Here is a 15743-nt window from a genome sequence, read left to right on the forward strand (position 1 = left end):
GACGTGATGTCTTGAGGAAAACACAATAGGTCTGTGGTGTTCCCATTCAATAACAAAGCCCAAGACAAAATGGAGCGTTTCCTGTGAGATCTCAGAGCAGAAACATCTCAGTTCCCTGCAGATAGTGTGCAGCTTTACCCTAAACTATCTAATCACAGATTACTACGTCTTATCCCTATTTCAATGTATTATTTCTACAATGTGGTGAAAAGGTATTTGGCTTATAATGCATTTATTTTGTTTTTGCTTTTGTGCCGCAGTTAAATGTTTCAGATAATTAAAGTCAGACAAAGATAACCAGAGTAAATATAAAAAGCTGATTTTAAATATGGATTTTGTTTATTGACAGAACAAAGGTTTGCAGCCCAAAGCGGTGTCCCATGTAAAAACAAAATTACTTTCCTTGTTGTTCATTCGTGAATTAACTGATTAACCACATTTTTTTCAGCTTCACTAGCACCATCTGGGCCTGATTACTAGCAGAAATGTACAGTCAGGGAAGGTTATGAGTAGAGCCTGTGTGACAACACCAGAGTGTCTGAAAGAACCACATCATGTCCAGATATTAAGCTCTTTCTGAGGGATTGCGATTGCATCGAACCACAATGAGAGGCATTACTCTGAAGCAAAGAACATATGGAATCAGAGTGAACCTTCACAACCAAACCTACACTGGGAGTGCATTGATGATTCATCCAAAAGATCACAACTAACCCAGAAGAGCATCTACAGAGCTGCAGGCCTCACTTATGATTGATATATTCAACAATGAGTAAGGGACGAGGCAACGATGGCAACAAGATTTGTTTCAAAGTAAAACAAAAAAACAAACAAAAACAAGACAAACTCTGCTGACAGAAAAAATACACTTTCTCACATTTTTCCAAAACACATTTAAATGACTAAGATTTTGAGGAAGGTGTTTTGTATCTGTATTCCATATGATATTAAGCTAACAGACACCATCCTAAATGGTGTTGTTACTGTGATACTCTAGGGCTTCAGGACCTGGAAAACTTCCAATAATTGAAGAAACCGTGAATCTTGTCCTCCAGCAGCAAATCCTGAAGGATTTTGTCCAACCACCCATACTTATTCATAGTCAAAGTTTGGATAATTCAGGTGTAGTGGCATGACTTCAAACAGGCTGTTATGCTTGAAAGCTCTCCATTATAATGGAATATAACCAATTCCGGAAAGAAGATTGGACCAGCTTTTGGAAATTAGATATTGCAGTTTTATTGCCAAGAGTGACACATGTAGTTATTGAACTGAGGTAATAATTATTTTTTTTATATTGACCCAGGTTGGTATATATAGAATTTGATTTATTTGTACTATATTTTCTATTTATTTTGGCCAGTTTTAGTTGATATTAACATCAAAACATACAGTAAAAGAAATCAAATACAGAGGTTTTGCTAAATGAAATTGTTTTTTCCTCAAGGACAGTTTTCTGCACTCTAAACATCTAGCAGATAATAAAAAGTTAAATAAAATATCGCAAAATACAATTTTTTTCCCAGCAAAGTGAGTCTAAGAAGGAATGCAAGGTAAACAATAACAAGAACATTTGGCATGATGGTTGAAACATGCCATGTCGAAGATGAGATAAAAAGCCAGAAGGTGGATAAAGTCACACACAAGATGACTGCCTCTGCTGTCATGAATTGAAGCAGACAGTACAGAGACAGTAAGCAGGTTTAGTGTGTGGGATTTGGCCTTCTGCTCTCTGTACATTTTATTCCAAGGCTGGAGATCTTTAAAGAAGCCTGAGTAAATGTTCTAGCACGGTCTGACGTTAGTATCGCGGCCCACTAGACAAACATTGGAAGGAATGCACGAGAGCCAGAAGGCATGTATATTTTTTACTTTTTGCAAACACATCATAGCTCGAGGGCTTCTTCCAAAGAGGTGGGCAAGTGTGATACTTAAACCTTAAGGAGGCCTGTGAAGTTATCATTTTGCAGACATGTATAGAAATCCTCAGAGATGTGGAAGAATACTGGCTTTCTCAACTAAATAATTTCACGCACCAACAAGAATCTGTGTGAATCAACCAAGTAACACAAATGTTCTGATGCAAAGGCAAATTTCACAACACTCTATTGGAAGAGTGTACACAGTTAACATTCGTCAGTAATGCATTTTGACCAAAAGATATAAATAATCTTCTTTTTGACTTGTGCTAAATTGCTAAGCTAAAGAGGGAGCCACTGTCATGAGAGTCACTTTTTTTGGTTTGAGTTGTTGCCATGGTTGTAGCTGCTCACCTCATCAGTCATGACTCAAGATTATGTTGTATAAAGGCTCCGACATACTTGATCCGAACAGTTGGCATGCAGTCACGTGGTTGCGGACCGCTCACATTCACACACACCTTTCATAAAATGGTGTAGACCAGCAGGGGGACACTCTCCTGCTTCATTATACGTCACGTCATGACTCGCGTATATTGAAACAGAGGAATCGTATCCTCCATTTTGCTTTTATGAAACGATCGCGAAACAAGCGTGACACTTTTCTGCAGACAAACTCTGTTACATTTTCCATCCAGGAGTTATTAACCATTTGCGAGTCTTATAAATATAGCAATTATTTAGTGAACAATTGTACAAATTTTCATAATTCCTCACTGAGTTGGTTGTGGTCAGAAGTATTCATGTCTCCTTTAGAGAGAGTGGAAAAGGGATACTTTAAGACAAATATCAACATTGATGTCTGAGTGTATTTCCGCATTAAACACTGCCGCAACAAACTTCTGACCAATCACACAACACTTCGCAAAGAGCTCTGTCGAAATAGTTCAACCAGGTTCTGGTGTCGAGTTCGGCAGGCGGATATCCTTCTGCAAAGAAAATGACACAATGTCTTTCTGATTCAGTGTCTTCTCTGCGTGCCCATATGACTTCCGTCCACCTTCTTGCCATTGTCCAGAAACATGCATGCTACATAAACTGCTATTTTCCTCCAATGGTCATACTTTTAGGACCAACAAATAACAGAGAATATTTGTCTCTAGGTATTGAGATTTTCTTATTAAAGTATGTGAGCAGGATAAAAAAAATGTGCAAATTTACAAGGTAGTGTGACTTCACCCTGAGGTGCTTCTTGAAAACAAAGTATAAAGGGGCCCTTCATTTATTCATTTACACAAACATTTTGTGTAGTCTGACTCCATGTTATGCTGAAACAAAACTGTAAAGTAGGAGAAAATAAACATTTTGGCACTACTAGGGAGAAATGAGACATACAAAAACAACTTGGTTTTCTTATCTTAAGGTTGTGATAGTGTACAAAAAAGTCAATGCCTTTAATCTAGTTTCTGTGATCTGATATATATTTCATTAAACACAAAAAAGTTGAGTCAAGTTCCTGTCGAGTCAACAAAATGGCTCATGGCAATAGTAACGTGATAAAAACTTAAATTTGGCTTTGGTTATTAAGACCAAAGAACTTTAGAAGTTTAACAGTCAGGTGAAGTCTGAACAAAAGTCCACAGCCTAGACTTATTTAATAGGTGAATAAACAGTAGAACACTCAAAACAATAGAAACAAAAGTAAAAGTGAACACTTGAATTGTCAAGTCTTGAGAGTGGATCCACCTGTTAGCATTTTTTAAAACAGAAAGCAACAGATGTTGCTGCACAAGAAAGCAATTTTTTAAGCATCTTATCTGATGAAGACATCCAAACCGTTTAAAAACAAAACATGGAAAAAATAAAAACATTTCGCAAGATGATATGGGTTAAAAACCCCCCAACATTTTTCTTTGCTAACGTCCTGGTGCATAAATTGTGCATATTATTAAATGATTTTCCACACCTCAATGTCACATCTTGACAGGTGAACAACAACCAAACCGTTTCTGTTTTCCCAAAAGAGGAGAAAGGTAGAGATGACAGAGTTCTTGTCATGAAACCAGTTATTTATTTATTTTTATTGATTTATTTTTTGTCAAAACAATATCCTTGTCTGCTATTGTATTGTTACTTCAACAACAGGAAAGAAAGAGTTGGTCCATGTCCAGCTACTCTACTGGGAATTTACCTTGTTACAGGCCCAGTCTGGTTGTCAGGTAACATAATGACAGTCATAGTCACCTTTGAGGCCTTAAATTCAGAAACCTGGGACCAACAATAAAAACAACAACAACTGCTGAACATGCACTCAGTTACCATTAATAAGGACTTAGATATATCCTTGATCAATGGTGATGTTTTCTGTATGTTGACATTTTATCTATAACTTCAAAAATAAACTTAATTTGATTAAAATTACCCATGCAAATAACGTAAAATACATCTTTCATTACATGATTTAATATCTTGAAAACTGTAACACTTAACTACATTTGGAACCTGATTTAATTCCAATATGTTGCATTTTCTGAATATTCATAGTGAAAACACCTTAACCAACATATCTTCAATGAAAAATCAGCTTTATTCACTAACTACGTATTTAATGTGGAAGTCACAGTTAAAACTAGCGCTATATGCTAATGGTATTCAGGAGAACAGGAGAAATCTAGCAACTTGAATCTGTTGTGTTTAGTAGCTCATATCCAAAACTTTAAAAAAGAAAACGAAACTATCCACATTGGCTTCACAGTTAATGCTGCAAAACACTACTATAATGTACAAAACATTACTTTATTTTATTTTTTATAATTCCAAACCATTCCACTAATCCAAACGCTGCTAAAACTTGCCCTTTGAATACTTTGACTTTATTTCAGGCTGACAGAAACGCCTACAAATTTCACGCACTCTGTTCTGAGGCGCGCTTCAAAACCCAAGTGTGTGATCCATTAATGAATGCCTCTTGCACCGTGATGCGAGATGTCCTTACCGTAGAAGGTATTTCTGGTGATCTGACCTCCCATGACTGGATGCAAGGTGCTTTCACCCTCTCTGCGAGCTGGATCCACGATCCTTAGTCAGGAGCGCGTCCTCAGCTGCGACATAATACTGACAAGACACACACACACACGCACACCCACGCACGCACACACCAAAGCAGATAAAAAAAGCCCCCCGGAGAGAAGGAGAGGTTGAGCGCAACGACTGTCCAAAGCCTCATCGATATTAAGCAGCAGGCAGAGACTCACTGATCTGGAGCGCTGTGTCTCAGTCTCTGTGAAAGGATCACGCTGAAATTAACATAGAAGGTGGTAGTGGAGGTGGAGCTTCCCAGGGTTGTTAACGCTGTAGACACCAGCGGTCCAAGAGTTGTCGCTCTGCTTCTATTGCATGCAATCTGCTGGAGCAAACTGAAAGTAGAGCTGCAGCAAACATCCTACACATTTTGTGAGCCTTCGGTTTCACTCCGCGACCCATCTTGTGCTTCAATGTGAAATGTGTTTTCTTTCGCACCTGTTGAGTCTCCTGTGTAGTACTTTCTCCACTGCTCACACTTGTTTTCAAGTAATCAAGTACATTTTAATGAGGGTGATGGGGTTTTATGTAAAATGGATTGTTTGAGCTTTAGCGTTACTCCCTCATCAAAAATATACCTGGAGTGTTGCTGTGATTCTTTCATGCATTTTCTTCAAGGAATTTTGTGCATTTTTCAAGCCTTCCTCACTCAGCTCCACCAGACTAGCAGCAGCAGCAATCAGCAAACACCTGCTGGTACTGCTAATCCGCTGAGCTCATACAAACTACTTCTCAAAGTTCTTAAGAATGGTTGTAAACGGCATAATGGAGGAGAATTGTTGTAATGATGTGATGAAGTGTTGGAAAGAGCAGAGGCCCAATTTCGAGGCGTCAAATTGCAAAGTCAAATTTCTTTTGAGTCCTCTTTGATATATACAACATTTTTATAACAACTGGAGGTAACAGCATTACTTAATTGTGCTATGAAATGTTAATATGTGCCTGGAAAATGCAGAATATTGCCCTTTCAAAAATTGTGTTCAAAATTATCTTCTAACTACAGTTATCAAGATATGTGTACAGGGCCCTGTATCAGGTTGAAACTGAAACCTTGCACCCACAGGACAAAAAAATCGTTACCAAAAGGTTTAATATTCTGAATGAGAAATTAGATGTTGTCATTATTCATTCTATCCCAGTTGTTGTACATGTTTGTGGGCAGGAAGGTTTTCCTGCCCGTCAGTATTATGGTGACTCTGAAGCCGCCTCTGGCTGAAGACACTGTTGTTATATTGACAGTCATATGAGACGATGCGCTGGGTCATCTGTAATTGTCTTCATTTTGTAAAACATCCCCTATCATCTCCAAAGGCTCCACACTGGCTCTGTTTGAGCCAAAACACATCTGTTTCTGCTACCCCCCCCCCCCGATAAGATCTTACAGAGTTGTGTGCAGCACTGTACGAAAAACAAACAAAAAAAAACTCACCTGCATCCTCTTTTGCTGTTGATAAACTGAATGTTCTACTTCCAAAGCAAGAAAAACCTCATAAATGCCTCATATAATATTGGAATACTGTAGATTATGGATGAATTATTATACAATATTATGTCATTCTCCCATATATGATGTAGAATCACAGATGTTCTGGAAAACTGGTTAGTCCAATTGCATTGTGGGTCTAACCAAGGCTGATATTCAATGTCTTTGCTGAGACCCAATTTGAACAAGACATTGTCTTAAAAAGTGACATTTTTTACTTATGCTTCTGGGTTGAACAGTACAAATTATTTTGCCCACTGGATGTCCAGTTTTTGTTTTGGAGGGCTGAACTGTTTTTTATTTTATTATCCAGTCAGTGTTTGCAGTCAAAAACAGATCTTCTATATTCAACAGGCTTTTTTCTGTTTCTAAGATTCTTAAATTTGATTCATATGAACCCATTTTGGCTGATCCTGCATTTGGACTACAATCTCTTTTTTTCTGTTTTTAAGTAATCCAAATTAGTTTGAACAGCCTTGCTTTGGTAGTGCTACTTTTCAACACATGTTCTTCAATTTTCACTTGAAGCAAAGATAGCAACTTGTTGCACAGTTGCCCCTGAAGTGTTGCTTTCGTGGCATCCAGTTGGGCACTTCCTCTGCAGTGGGGCACCTCTCGCAATCTGCTTTGTCGCCTAAGCGTCAACATAACTGGTATTGGCAGCCAGGCCTGTAGACACTGTATTGGCTTGATAGCATGGGCCATACTCGTGATGTTTATACAAACTGATTGCGGTTGACTCGCTTGTCTGTAAGCAATTTTCGAATAGGGTAAGGCCATATGACTGCGGGTTTTTCCTCCAGCAGCTTGAATTGTGATTTTCAGTAGAAAGCGGCGAAACTGGGTTTGATTAGTTATGAGAAACTCGGAAGAATTAAAAGCACCAGAGCAAAAGGTGTTAACTAAACTTTTTAGAATTTATAGCATGGACCCTGTAGCCATCGCAGTCAGACCTAATCAAGTATGACATGCCACCTGATCACTGGGCTGTCAGAAACTGACTGACTGCTCAGGAATAAGAGAAGAAGTGTCATTCATAGCGAAATGATGAAACATGATCCCTTGTGTCCCACAGTCATAACAAAGCTACAGATCATGTATTGAGAAAAATAGCTTAATTGCATTATGGTTACAAAATATCTACAATAAAATGGAAGATGCTTTTTGGACAAATGTGGACTTGATATGTCCTTATCTGTTACTGGGGCGACATTAGTTTCCTTATTTGAAATTGGAGTTGCACATTGACACAACAGAGTATCACTGGTTAGATTATGAGTATTTTTTAATTAGAGGTCTTACTGATCAAATTTTAATTACTATGAGTGGACTTCCTGATAGTGGGTAATATCATTTGTAGTCTAATAATTCTTTCTACGTAATTATTGAGCTGTGCATGTGCATATTATTGTAGATTAACTTAGATAATCCCTGGGGAAAGTCTACACGTTTGAGTCAAATGTGGTTAAAAAATATATTTTTATTAAACCAAGATGTTTGTTTCTAATAGGAAATTAAATTTCAATAGATACTTAAACAGCAGAAAAGGAATATAAATTTAGAAGAAAACGATAATTTTACCAAAATCATTTGGAGTTTAGTTAAGAACGGGATGTTAAATTATCTATACAATTCTCACCGATCAATGGAAAAATCTTTATTATTAGTACAGCAATAAAATTCTTCTGCTAATTGTGAACCAGCTTTTTCATTCTTCCAGTGATTTTTGCTCTTTGAGGTTAGGAGGCCTTCACCATCACTCTAATATTGATCTAATTCTCTGTCAGGTCGAAGTCAGGACTCTTGGTGTGCCGCTGCATAAAATTAATATTTCTTCCTGGTAGAATAAACACATGGGTAAATTTAAAAGATTTCTTCACATATACATATGCCTGTGCCCTGAGTAATGTTGTGCTTAACTGTAAAAAAAAAAGACCTAAAGGAATCTATGTGGAAGGTGCATGGCAGCCATGGCAGTCTGTCTAGGATGATGTCCCCCAGAGATCTGTCTCAGAGAAATCTTCATTTTGTCAACCAAAATGTCTGTAGCAAGAAATTTATGCAAAGCCAGCGAATAAGTGAGATAACCTTTACCCTTACTGGATGCAGTTGCTATTTTGAATTTGTTCACTTTGTATTTTTGTTTATTTGTTTAAGTTAGTGAGTTGTATTCCCACTGTTGTCATTTCTGCTTCTTGTAACCGAGTTAGAAAATCTATATCTCTAATTTAGTTAGTAGTCTTGCAGTAATCTTTTTTTTTTGTTATTTGTTTTGGAGCTATTGTCTTAAATCTTTGATATATAAAATTGTGCTATAGAGACTGTTTATCCCCCCCCCCACTCCCTTCTGTTTACATTTGCATGTGTTAGCTATCATTTTAAATCTCTTTGTCATCATATTTTGGTAAACAGAATTGCTAAGTGGTCATTAGCATAGATACATTTTTAATCTGCAGATCACTGAGGCATTTTTTTTTCTGCCTAAGTAGTCATTTCCATGTCTTTGAAGTTGTTTCCTTATCATTGCTTTATCTACTCACTCTGTATTTGTTTTGATTATTTTATCTTTACAGTTTTTCAGGTTATGAGTGTTTTTGCTTGTTTATAGATGGAATCCATTGTTGTTCCCGTGTTGTGGTCACTTTGTCTTCATAATCTTATTTTTTTTAAAAAGTCTTTCCTTAATTTGTGACCCAGTTAATCATAATTTTAAGCTAAAATTATTCCTGTTACCATTGTTTTTTTTGCAGTAGCATTTGAAAACCTTCACTTAGGGGCAATATATAATACGCATATTTTTATATACCCTGAGAGGAAGGATTGACACCTCCTCCCACAGAATATTATTTGTAGATGGGCGCCTGGCAGGCAGCAGCTGCCTGGTGGGTTGTGCTGGCGTGGAGCCTGCCTGGACATCTTGACAGCCTTGGTTCGAGACAGCCGTCGCACTCTTGTTCTCTTCCTGGATGAACCATATTGAACAAAAACACCATTCAACTCTAAGTTTGGATTCATGCCCAGGAACCATGTGCAAAATATTACAAAGCAACACAAGAGCATCATATGATCCTCAACTGGGGGATGTCAGCAGAAAAAAAAAAGTAGCTCCACCCAACAGGCATGTATGTGAGGGTGAAATCAAGTTATTACATATCATTGGGAAGCAACTATGACATGTAAAACATCTGATTATTAGAGGCTCTCTTAAGGCACTCACGTCCTTGATCTGACGGGACCTGAATCCAGTTTATTTATTGGCAGAATACGTCAAAAGATTTTATTAGAATTGTAACCACAAATGTTGGAGAACGGCCAAAATATGCAGGCAAATATGCAGACAAACAAACAGATCTTCAGTGACTGTAAATAAAATGAGCCCCAAACATCAAACTTTTGCTGCTTGTATTTGTTTTTTCATCCCAGATGACTTACATTCCACAAGTGAGCTTCATTAGATTTGATCATATCCCACTGATTCATCTTTTCTCCCCCTGAAGGTTCATTTGTGATCTAAAACAAATACAATCATAACTTGGTTTGGATTTCAAACTTTCAGGTTTCAGGTTTTGAGGGTCTTGACTGTGGTTAGAATATGCATTAAATCCCTGGAGAACTTCATATTAATTTATAAATAAAACAGTCATCTTAAAGGATATTTAAAAATGAAAAGTCCACACCCTTAAATGATGTCCCAGTAAAAATAATAATGCAGAACACAGCTGCAGTAGGTATTGGACAATCTGTTCTTTCCTGCAGCAAATTGTATCTTTCTATAGACAGGATATTCTCCAGGGGTTTATAATAAATATGTTTGTAAAGGATCAAAGTGTGAATTATAATAAATGCCCAAAAGCACATTTTTACTTAAATTTTCTGGTCTGAACAAATTATTTCCACATTACTGGTTAACTTCTATGGAGATAATATAAAAAAAATGTTTTACTGCTAACACAAATTAGGAATGCCTTTATTGGCTATTGTAGGCTTTTTGGGGGGGGAATGTTCTGTATCAGACAGGTGAGAGGTACAAACATCAGCAAACAGGCTCAACTGTACAAATCTGCTCCATAGTGATTGAAGTTTTTCTATTTTTAGTACAGTGCCCTGACAACATATTCATATCCCTTAAACATTTTCCACGCTGCAGTCATAAACTAAAAAAATCAAAAATTTCACCATGCATTTGTATGTGACACTTTTGTGCTGCAAGAGTATGGTGCTCACTACTGCACCACCTTGCAGCCCTACGAAAAGAGTCCGCAGAATTATTGCATATTGTTTTGGACAGTGAATGTGTGCAGCCGTCAAGATTATAAATAAACAGGTACGAATGTTTGGGAGATTTTATTGGATCCTCTAAGAGATGGCCTTTTATCACTTTTATTACTGTAGGGAATTCAGATGATTACAATTGATCCTCCTCCAGAGAGAATAAAAATCCACCTTGAGGGGAAAATATATAAATAACAACGAGTGGCTCAAACTGTATCGTGTCTGTGTTCTGAAGGGTGAAGTATTCTGATATATGGTCTGGGTTTTTTTTCACTCAATTCTGAAACAAACAAGAAAATGAAAATCCAGCAGAACAAATTGTGGTCCGACCCAGAAATTATGCACATTACATTGACAATTAATATGATGGGAGGTCTCAGACGGCATTTCAGAGGAGCAGAGTGGTAAGTAATTAGTGGAGAGCTTGTTTTCCGGCATCCACAAATTTGTGTTTCAGTTGTTGCTGAAATCAAACAGCATTTATTCAATGGGTGTTCTCTTCTGCTCAGTTTCTGCTCCTTTTGAAGCAGTTTGTTGATTTAAAATAGCATCCAGATTTACTCAGCAAGGAGGGATTTATCAAGGTGTACTAACAACCCTAAACCAATTAAAATCCCATTCTAAATACATTGTAAAACAAGAATCTGTTGTAAAACAATCAGACAAAAGATTCTGATTTATCCAAGGAACCCAGTCCTGCTACAGTTTGTGAACCTTTGGTAATGTAATGCAGAGCACCTGTTTATAGTCTTTCCACCATTGTTAGTTCTTTAATGTCAACAGTTTAAACATTTGCTAATATTGGGCCTCTATAGCTTTGCAGGAGCAGAGGATGAGAGCAAACATGTTTGAAAGATAAATGACGCAAAGAGTAAACCAGCAATAATTAAAACAACTTTATAATGAAATACAATACTTAGAATTAGTAAATATTTTGTGTAGTCCTTCCAACTTTGGCTTAATTAAATTCCTTTGCATTACTACACAGTGATGTAATGACAGTGGGAGACATAGTGCAAGCAGTTTGTTTCTTGCAGGTCACGGCCACTAAAGTGATCTCTCATGGCTTTGCTCTTCTAAAGCATATGGAGCGTTGGGCGTCTTCCAAAGGTGGAATTGATGTGGAGAATTGAAATAAGGCTGAAGATTTAATTTGTTCAGATTGCACAAGCGATTGTGTATGTGTACAGAGGTGTAGAGCACCTTCTTTACTGCTGAAACTGCAACATGACGGTCTTCTGTTTACTGTTACAGGTTGCTTTTGGGACAGTTTTAGAGACTATTTCTGTGTTTTGAAGGAGATACGGCTCCTACAATTAATTATCTTTTATTTTTTCTAAATCTTAAATACGTTGACAAGTTAAATATGAATTGGTTGGTGCTATGCTGAACATTAAGTAGATTTATGATCAAATCCTGAGTGTATTTGATCACCTGTAGTTCAAAATGTAAAATTGGATTAACTAAACATAAACGGAAAGATTCTACAATGAATAGAGATTATTTAATGTCCAATTCATAATTTTGAAGCATAAGCTCCCCAATATATTGATTAGTGCAACATTCACTGACTGAACCATTCTTATCATAGATTCTTTAGCAAGGTTTGTGATTTTTGAACCATTGGTGAAACTCTAAAAATGATTGTCTTGTCATCAAACTAGTAATTTTGTGTTGTTGTCCAAACTGTTTTAAAAAAAAAACAAACAAAAAAACATCCATGTAATTTAAAATGCTTCCCCAGGAATGGTCACTTTCTTCAAAGAGTAAACAAATTTGAACTGTTAATGTTTTCCTCTTAATGTACTTTTTCTGTAGAAAGTCATTCTGAATAATACGATCTCAGTGTTTTAAATTGAGTCATTATGTTTCACAATCTGAATTAATTCTGTAAGCTTCACATCCTGAAGCTGAGAAGCTGTAAGGTTTGACTCTCAAAGATTTAGTTGACACTTGACAGGCCTGTTTGGTCTTGTCTTGGATCTAATGGTGTTTATGGAAGTTTTTTTTTTTTACAAGGATGTTTGCAAGGGAAGGCATGCCATTACAAGGAGTAATGATCTCCATGGAAATATTCACATTTTTAGCAGGTTCTACCACTTTTTATTTAACCTTCTGTAACCTCTATAAGATGGTACTGGTGTGGTAATTTGTGTGTTTGCAAGAAAATTGTTTAAAAGTAACTTTCTTGTTCTGTACAACAAGGACATAAAGGTTTATCTTCTTTTTATAAAACTTACATCTTAAATCAGGTTGATCTGAACCATTGCTGTTAGAAGATAAGTTTGAGTTATATTTATACAAGAAAGCAAAATAATAAAAAATAAATGAAAAGCTCAAATATTATTGCATTTACTGTACAACTTTATAGATTGAAAGCAACAATAAACTTCATCAACATAATTAAATAAGTGTCAAGAGTTGCAGATACAATGCCATAACTGAAACTCTTTGAGCCTCAAGAAGAGGAGCCTAAGGAGGGGCAGTTTCTCTGAAGCAGATGTCAAATTGTTTTGCTCGTATGGGTGGTAATCAAGCTCCTCTCCTTTCCTTTCCTTTCCTTGAAACTTCCCCATGAGTCATTTTCCTTAAGAGAAAACTGCAAACATCCTGAAACGACCCCGAAACAAAGAAGAACCGTCAGTCGTGGTGTATTTTTGTAAACACTGCAAAACATCTCTGTATAGTTGCCTGCTTAAGAACCTCACTTTGAAAGAACATGACAAACTTGCCTTTGCAACAAAATTAAATCTCAATCTGTTTTGATGGAAAGTGAATGTGAACAGCAAATGTTAACCATCCATCCATCTATCCATCCATTTTCTTACACCTTTTGTCCCTAATGGGGTCGGGAGGTGCTGATGTTTATCTCCAGCTAACGTTCCGGGCGAGAGGCGGGGTCACCCTGGACAGGTCGCAAATGTAAACTTGTGTCTGATATTCTCATTTGATTTAGTTTTGGAGTTTTGCTTTAACATGGAAAAAAATATATATTAACAAGTCTTTCTTTTGGAGCTGAACCAAGTTTTCCTTCAGCATTGCTCTGTATTGCATTTCATTCATTGTTCCACCATCTCTGACAAGCTTTTCTGTCGTTAAAGAAAAGCCTTCCCACAGGATGATTCTTACGCCACAATCTATTACCGCTGGAATGGTGTGTTCACAGTGATGTAAATTGTTGTCCGTCACACATAGCGTTTTCCATGTAAGACAAAACATTTATCTTTGTCTCATTTGACCAGAGCATCTTTCATGGGTTTGCTGTGTTCTCTATGGTTTGTTGCAACCTGAAAACTGGACTTTTTGACCACTGTCAACACTTAAAACTTTTCTGGCTAACACCGACTACCCCGACATGTAAGCAACATGTCAGAAATCCACATCAACAGATTTTGATTATACAGTTAGAAGGAACACGCCATTATTCTTTGTTTCTCAGGGTATATTCCTTTTGTGCTGTTTGCATTTTGTCAAGTCCTAAATCTTTATCAGTCAGCTGTTTACTTTTTTCCCCTACACAATTATATTTAATCTGTTGTTGAAAAATTACTTCTATAGTAAAACTAAACCAAACTTAATGTTAACATTTACATGCTTCCTTCCTTGTCCAATCACACCGTCTCTGTGCATTCATGATAAGCCATTGCTTATATTTTCAAAGTCAGTGTGAAAGAAGATAGATGAGACTTCACTCCACACTATGGATTACTCTGTGCCACAAACAGATCCTCGGTCATTGGCTGTGACTTACCATCATAATAGGCTGACAACAAGAATAAGGCCACTGTAAAACTGAAGGACGCTTGGATACAAATTTCTTTACCTTTCATTACTATTTCCCTCCCTCTTTCCAGGTAACTCTTTGTGGAGTGACGTATGAGGGAAATGTGTTCATAGAATGACGTGTTTGCTTTTATCCTGTCTGTGTAAATGTCATTTTCCATTGTTGTGTCTGTTATGGGTTATAATTTGAAGCTGCATTACAATGTGCAGGCTGCCTCAACCAGACTTCCCCTCTTGTTCCGCCTGTTGTTTCTGTGCTCTTCCAAATAGAAGTTCCATCAAATATCTTTATGCTTGGCTGAGCAATAGGAGCTATTGTCACTTCACGGCTTCCATTCAAAGACAATCCATGTAAAAGCTGTCATCCACTGTGAAACATTTCATGTCGTTCTGGAGCATAGGTGTCTGTATTGCTGTTGTGCACATAAATACAGAGTCTGCAAAAGCATTTATGCTCCTAAACATTTTTTACTTGTGTGTCGTATTACAACAACAAACCTCAATGTATGGTTTTTGGCTTGATGTAATAGATAGACAAATACAAAATAGGTGAATATTTTTGAAGAGCTGTGGGAAAATGCACATGGTTTTCAAAAGTTTTCTTACAAATAAAATAAAAGAATAGAATGCCTTTTGCTGAAGTCACAACCACAAGTCTTTTGGGTATCTTATCTTTGCACACCTGAACACTAAAATCTTTTCCAATTCATCTGTCTATCTGTACACATCATCCATGTATGTTTCTAATCAAAGCTCTCTTGCTTTGTCCTGTTGCTTATCACGCTGTTTGTTCACTAACAAGCCTCTGAGGCTTTAACAGGTCAGTTTATTTATACTGACATTAACTTACAGAGACTCAATTTCCTAATTAGGGGATTCATGACAACAATTGTTTACTCTGGATTTTCTTTCTGGGTATCAGAATTAAGTGGACTGAATACAAATGCATAGCACACATTTGAGAGTTTCATGGGCATGAACAATTTTGCAAGACAGCGTATGTTTGCAAATAAGCTTGGTGTTTTTTGGTGTCTTTTGTGCTGCTCTTTATTTGGCAGTTTTTCCTACATTCATCCCGCTGTCATACATGCTGCATGTCCATCCTGATCTTATCTGGAATTGAAAGCATCCCAAAGCATTGCTCTTTATTTAGTCAGCAAGACAGTAACATCGTGGGTGGTCCTTGACTCCTCATATCACATCCTTTTACAGGAAAAGCAAAAAGCAGCACGACACACAACTGAATAAATGTTGGCCATATTGCT

General features: G+C 37.0%; 1 protein-coding gene across 2 annotated transcripts in view; it reads right to left on the bottom strand.

Moving 5' to 3' along the window:
* Positions 1-5247, bottom strand: part of LOC116713304 (E3 ubiquitin-protein ligase NEURL1-like) — a 35226-nt gene extending 29979 nt beyond the window's left edge. Inside the window, exons 1-2 of one of the 2 annotated variants that reach the window (XM_032553423.1) lie at positions 5114-5247; positions 4855-4973 (exon numbers count right to left, since the gene is read on the bottom strand). In XM_032553423.1, the coding sequence (XP_032409314.1) occupies positions 4855-4888 (34 nt within the window). In that variant the 5' untranslated portion in view covers positions 4889-4973; positions 5114-5247. Of the gene's footprint in view, positions 1-4854 lie in introns of both variants that reach the window. The other variant, XM_032553422.1, reaches the window with a different exon arrangement.
* Between the last annotated feature and the right edge of the window lie 10496 nt (positions 5248-15743).

The sequence above is a fragment of the Xiphophorus hellerii genome, chromosome 22 (assembly GCF_003331165.1).
Source record: "Xiphophorus hellerii strain 12219 chromosome 22, Xiphophorus_hellerii-4.1, whole genome shotgun sequence".
NCBI lineage: Eukaryota > Metazoa > Chordata > Actinopteri > Cyprinodontiformes > Poeciliidae > Xiphophorus > Xiphophorus hellerii.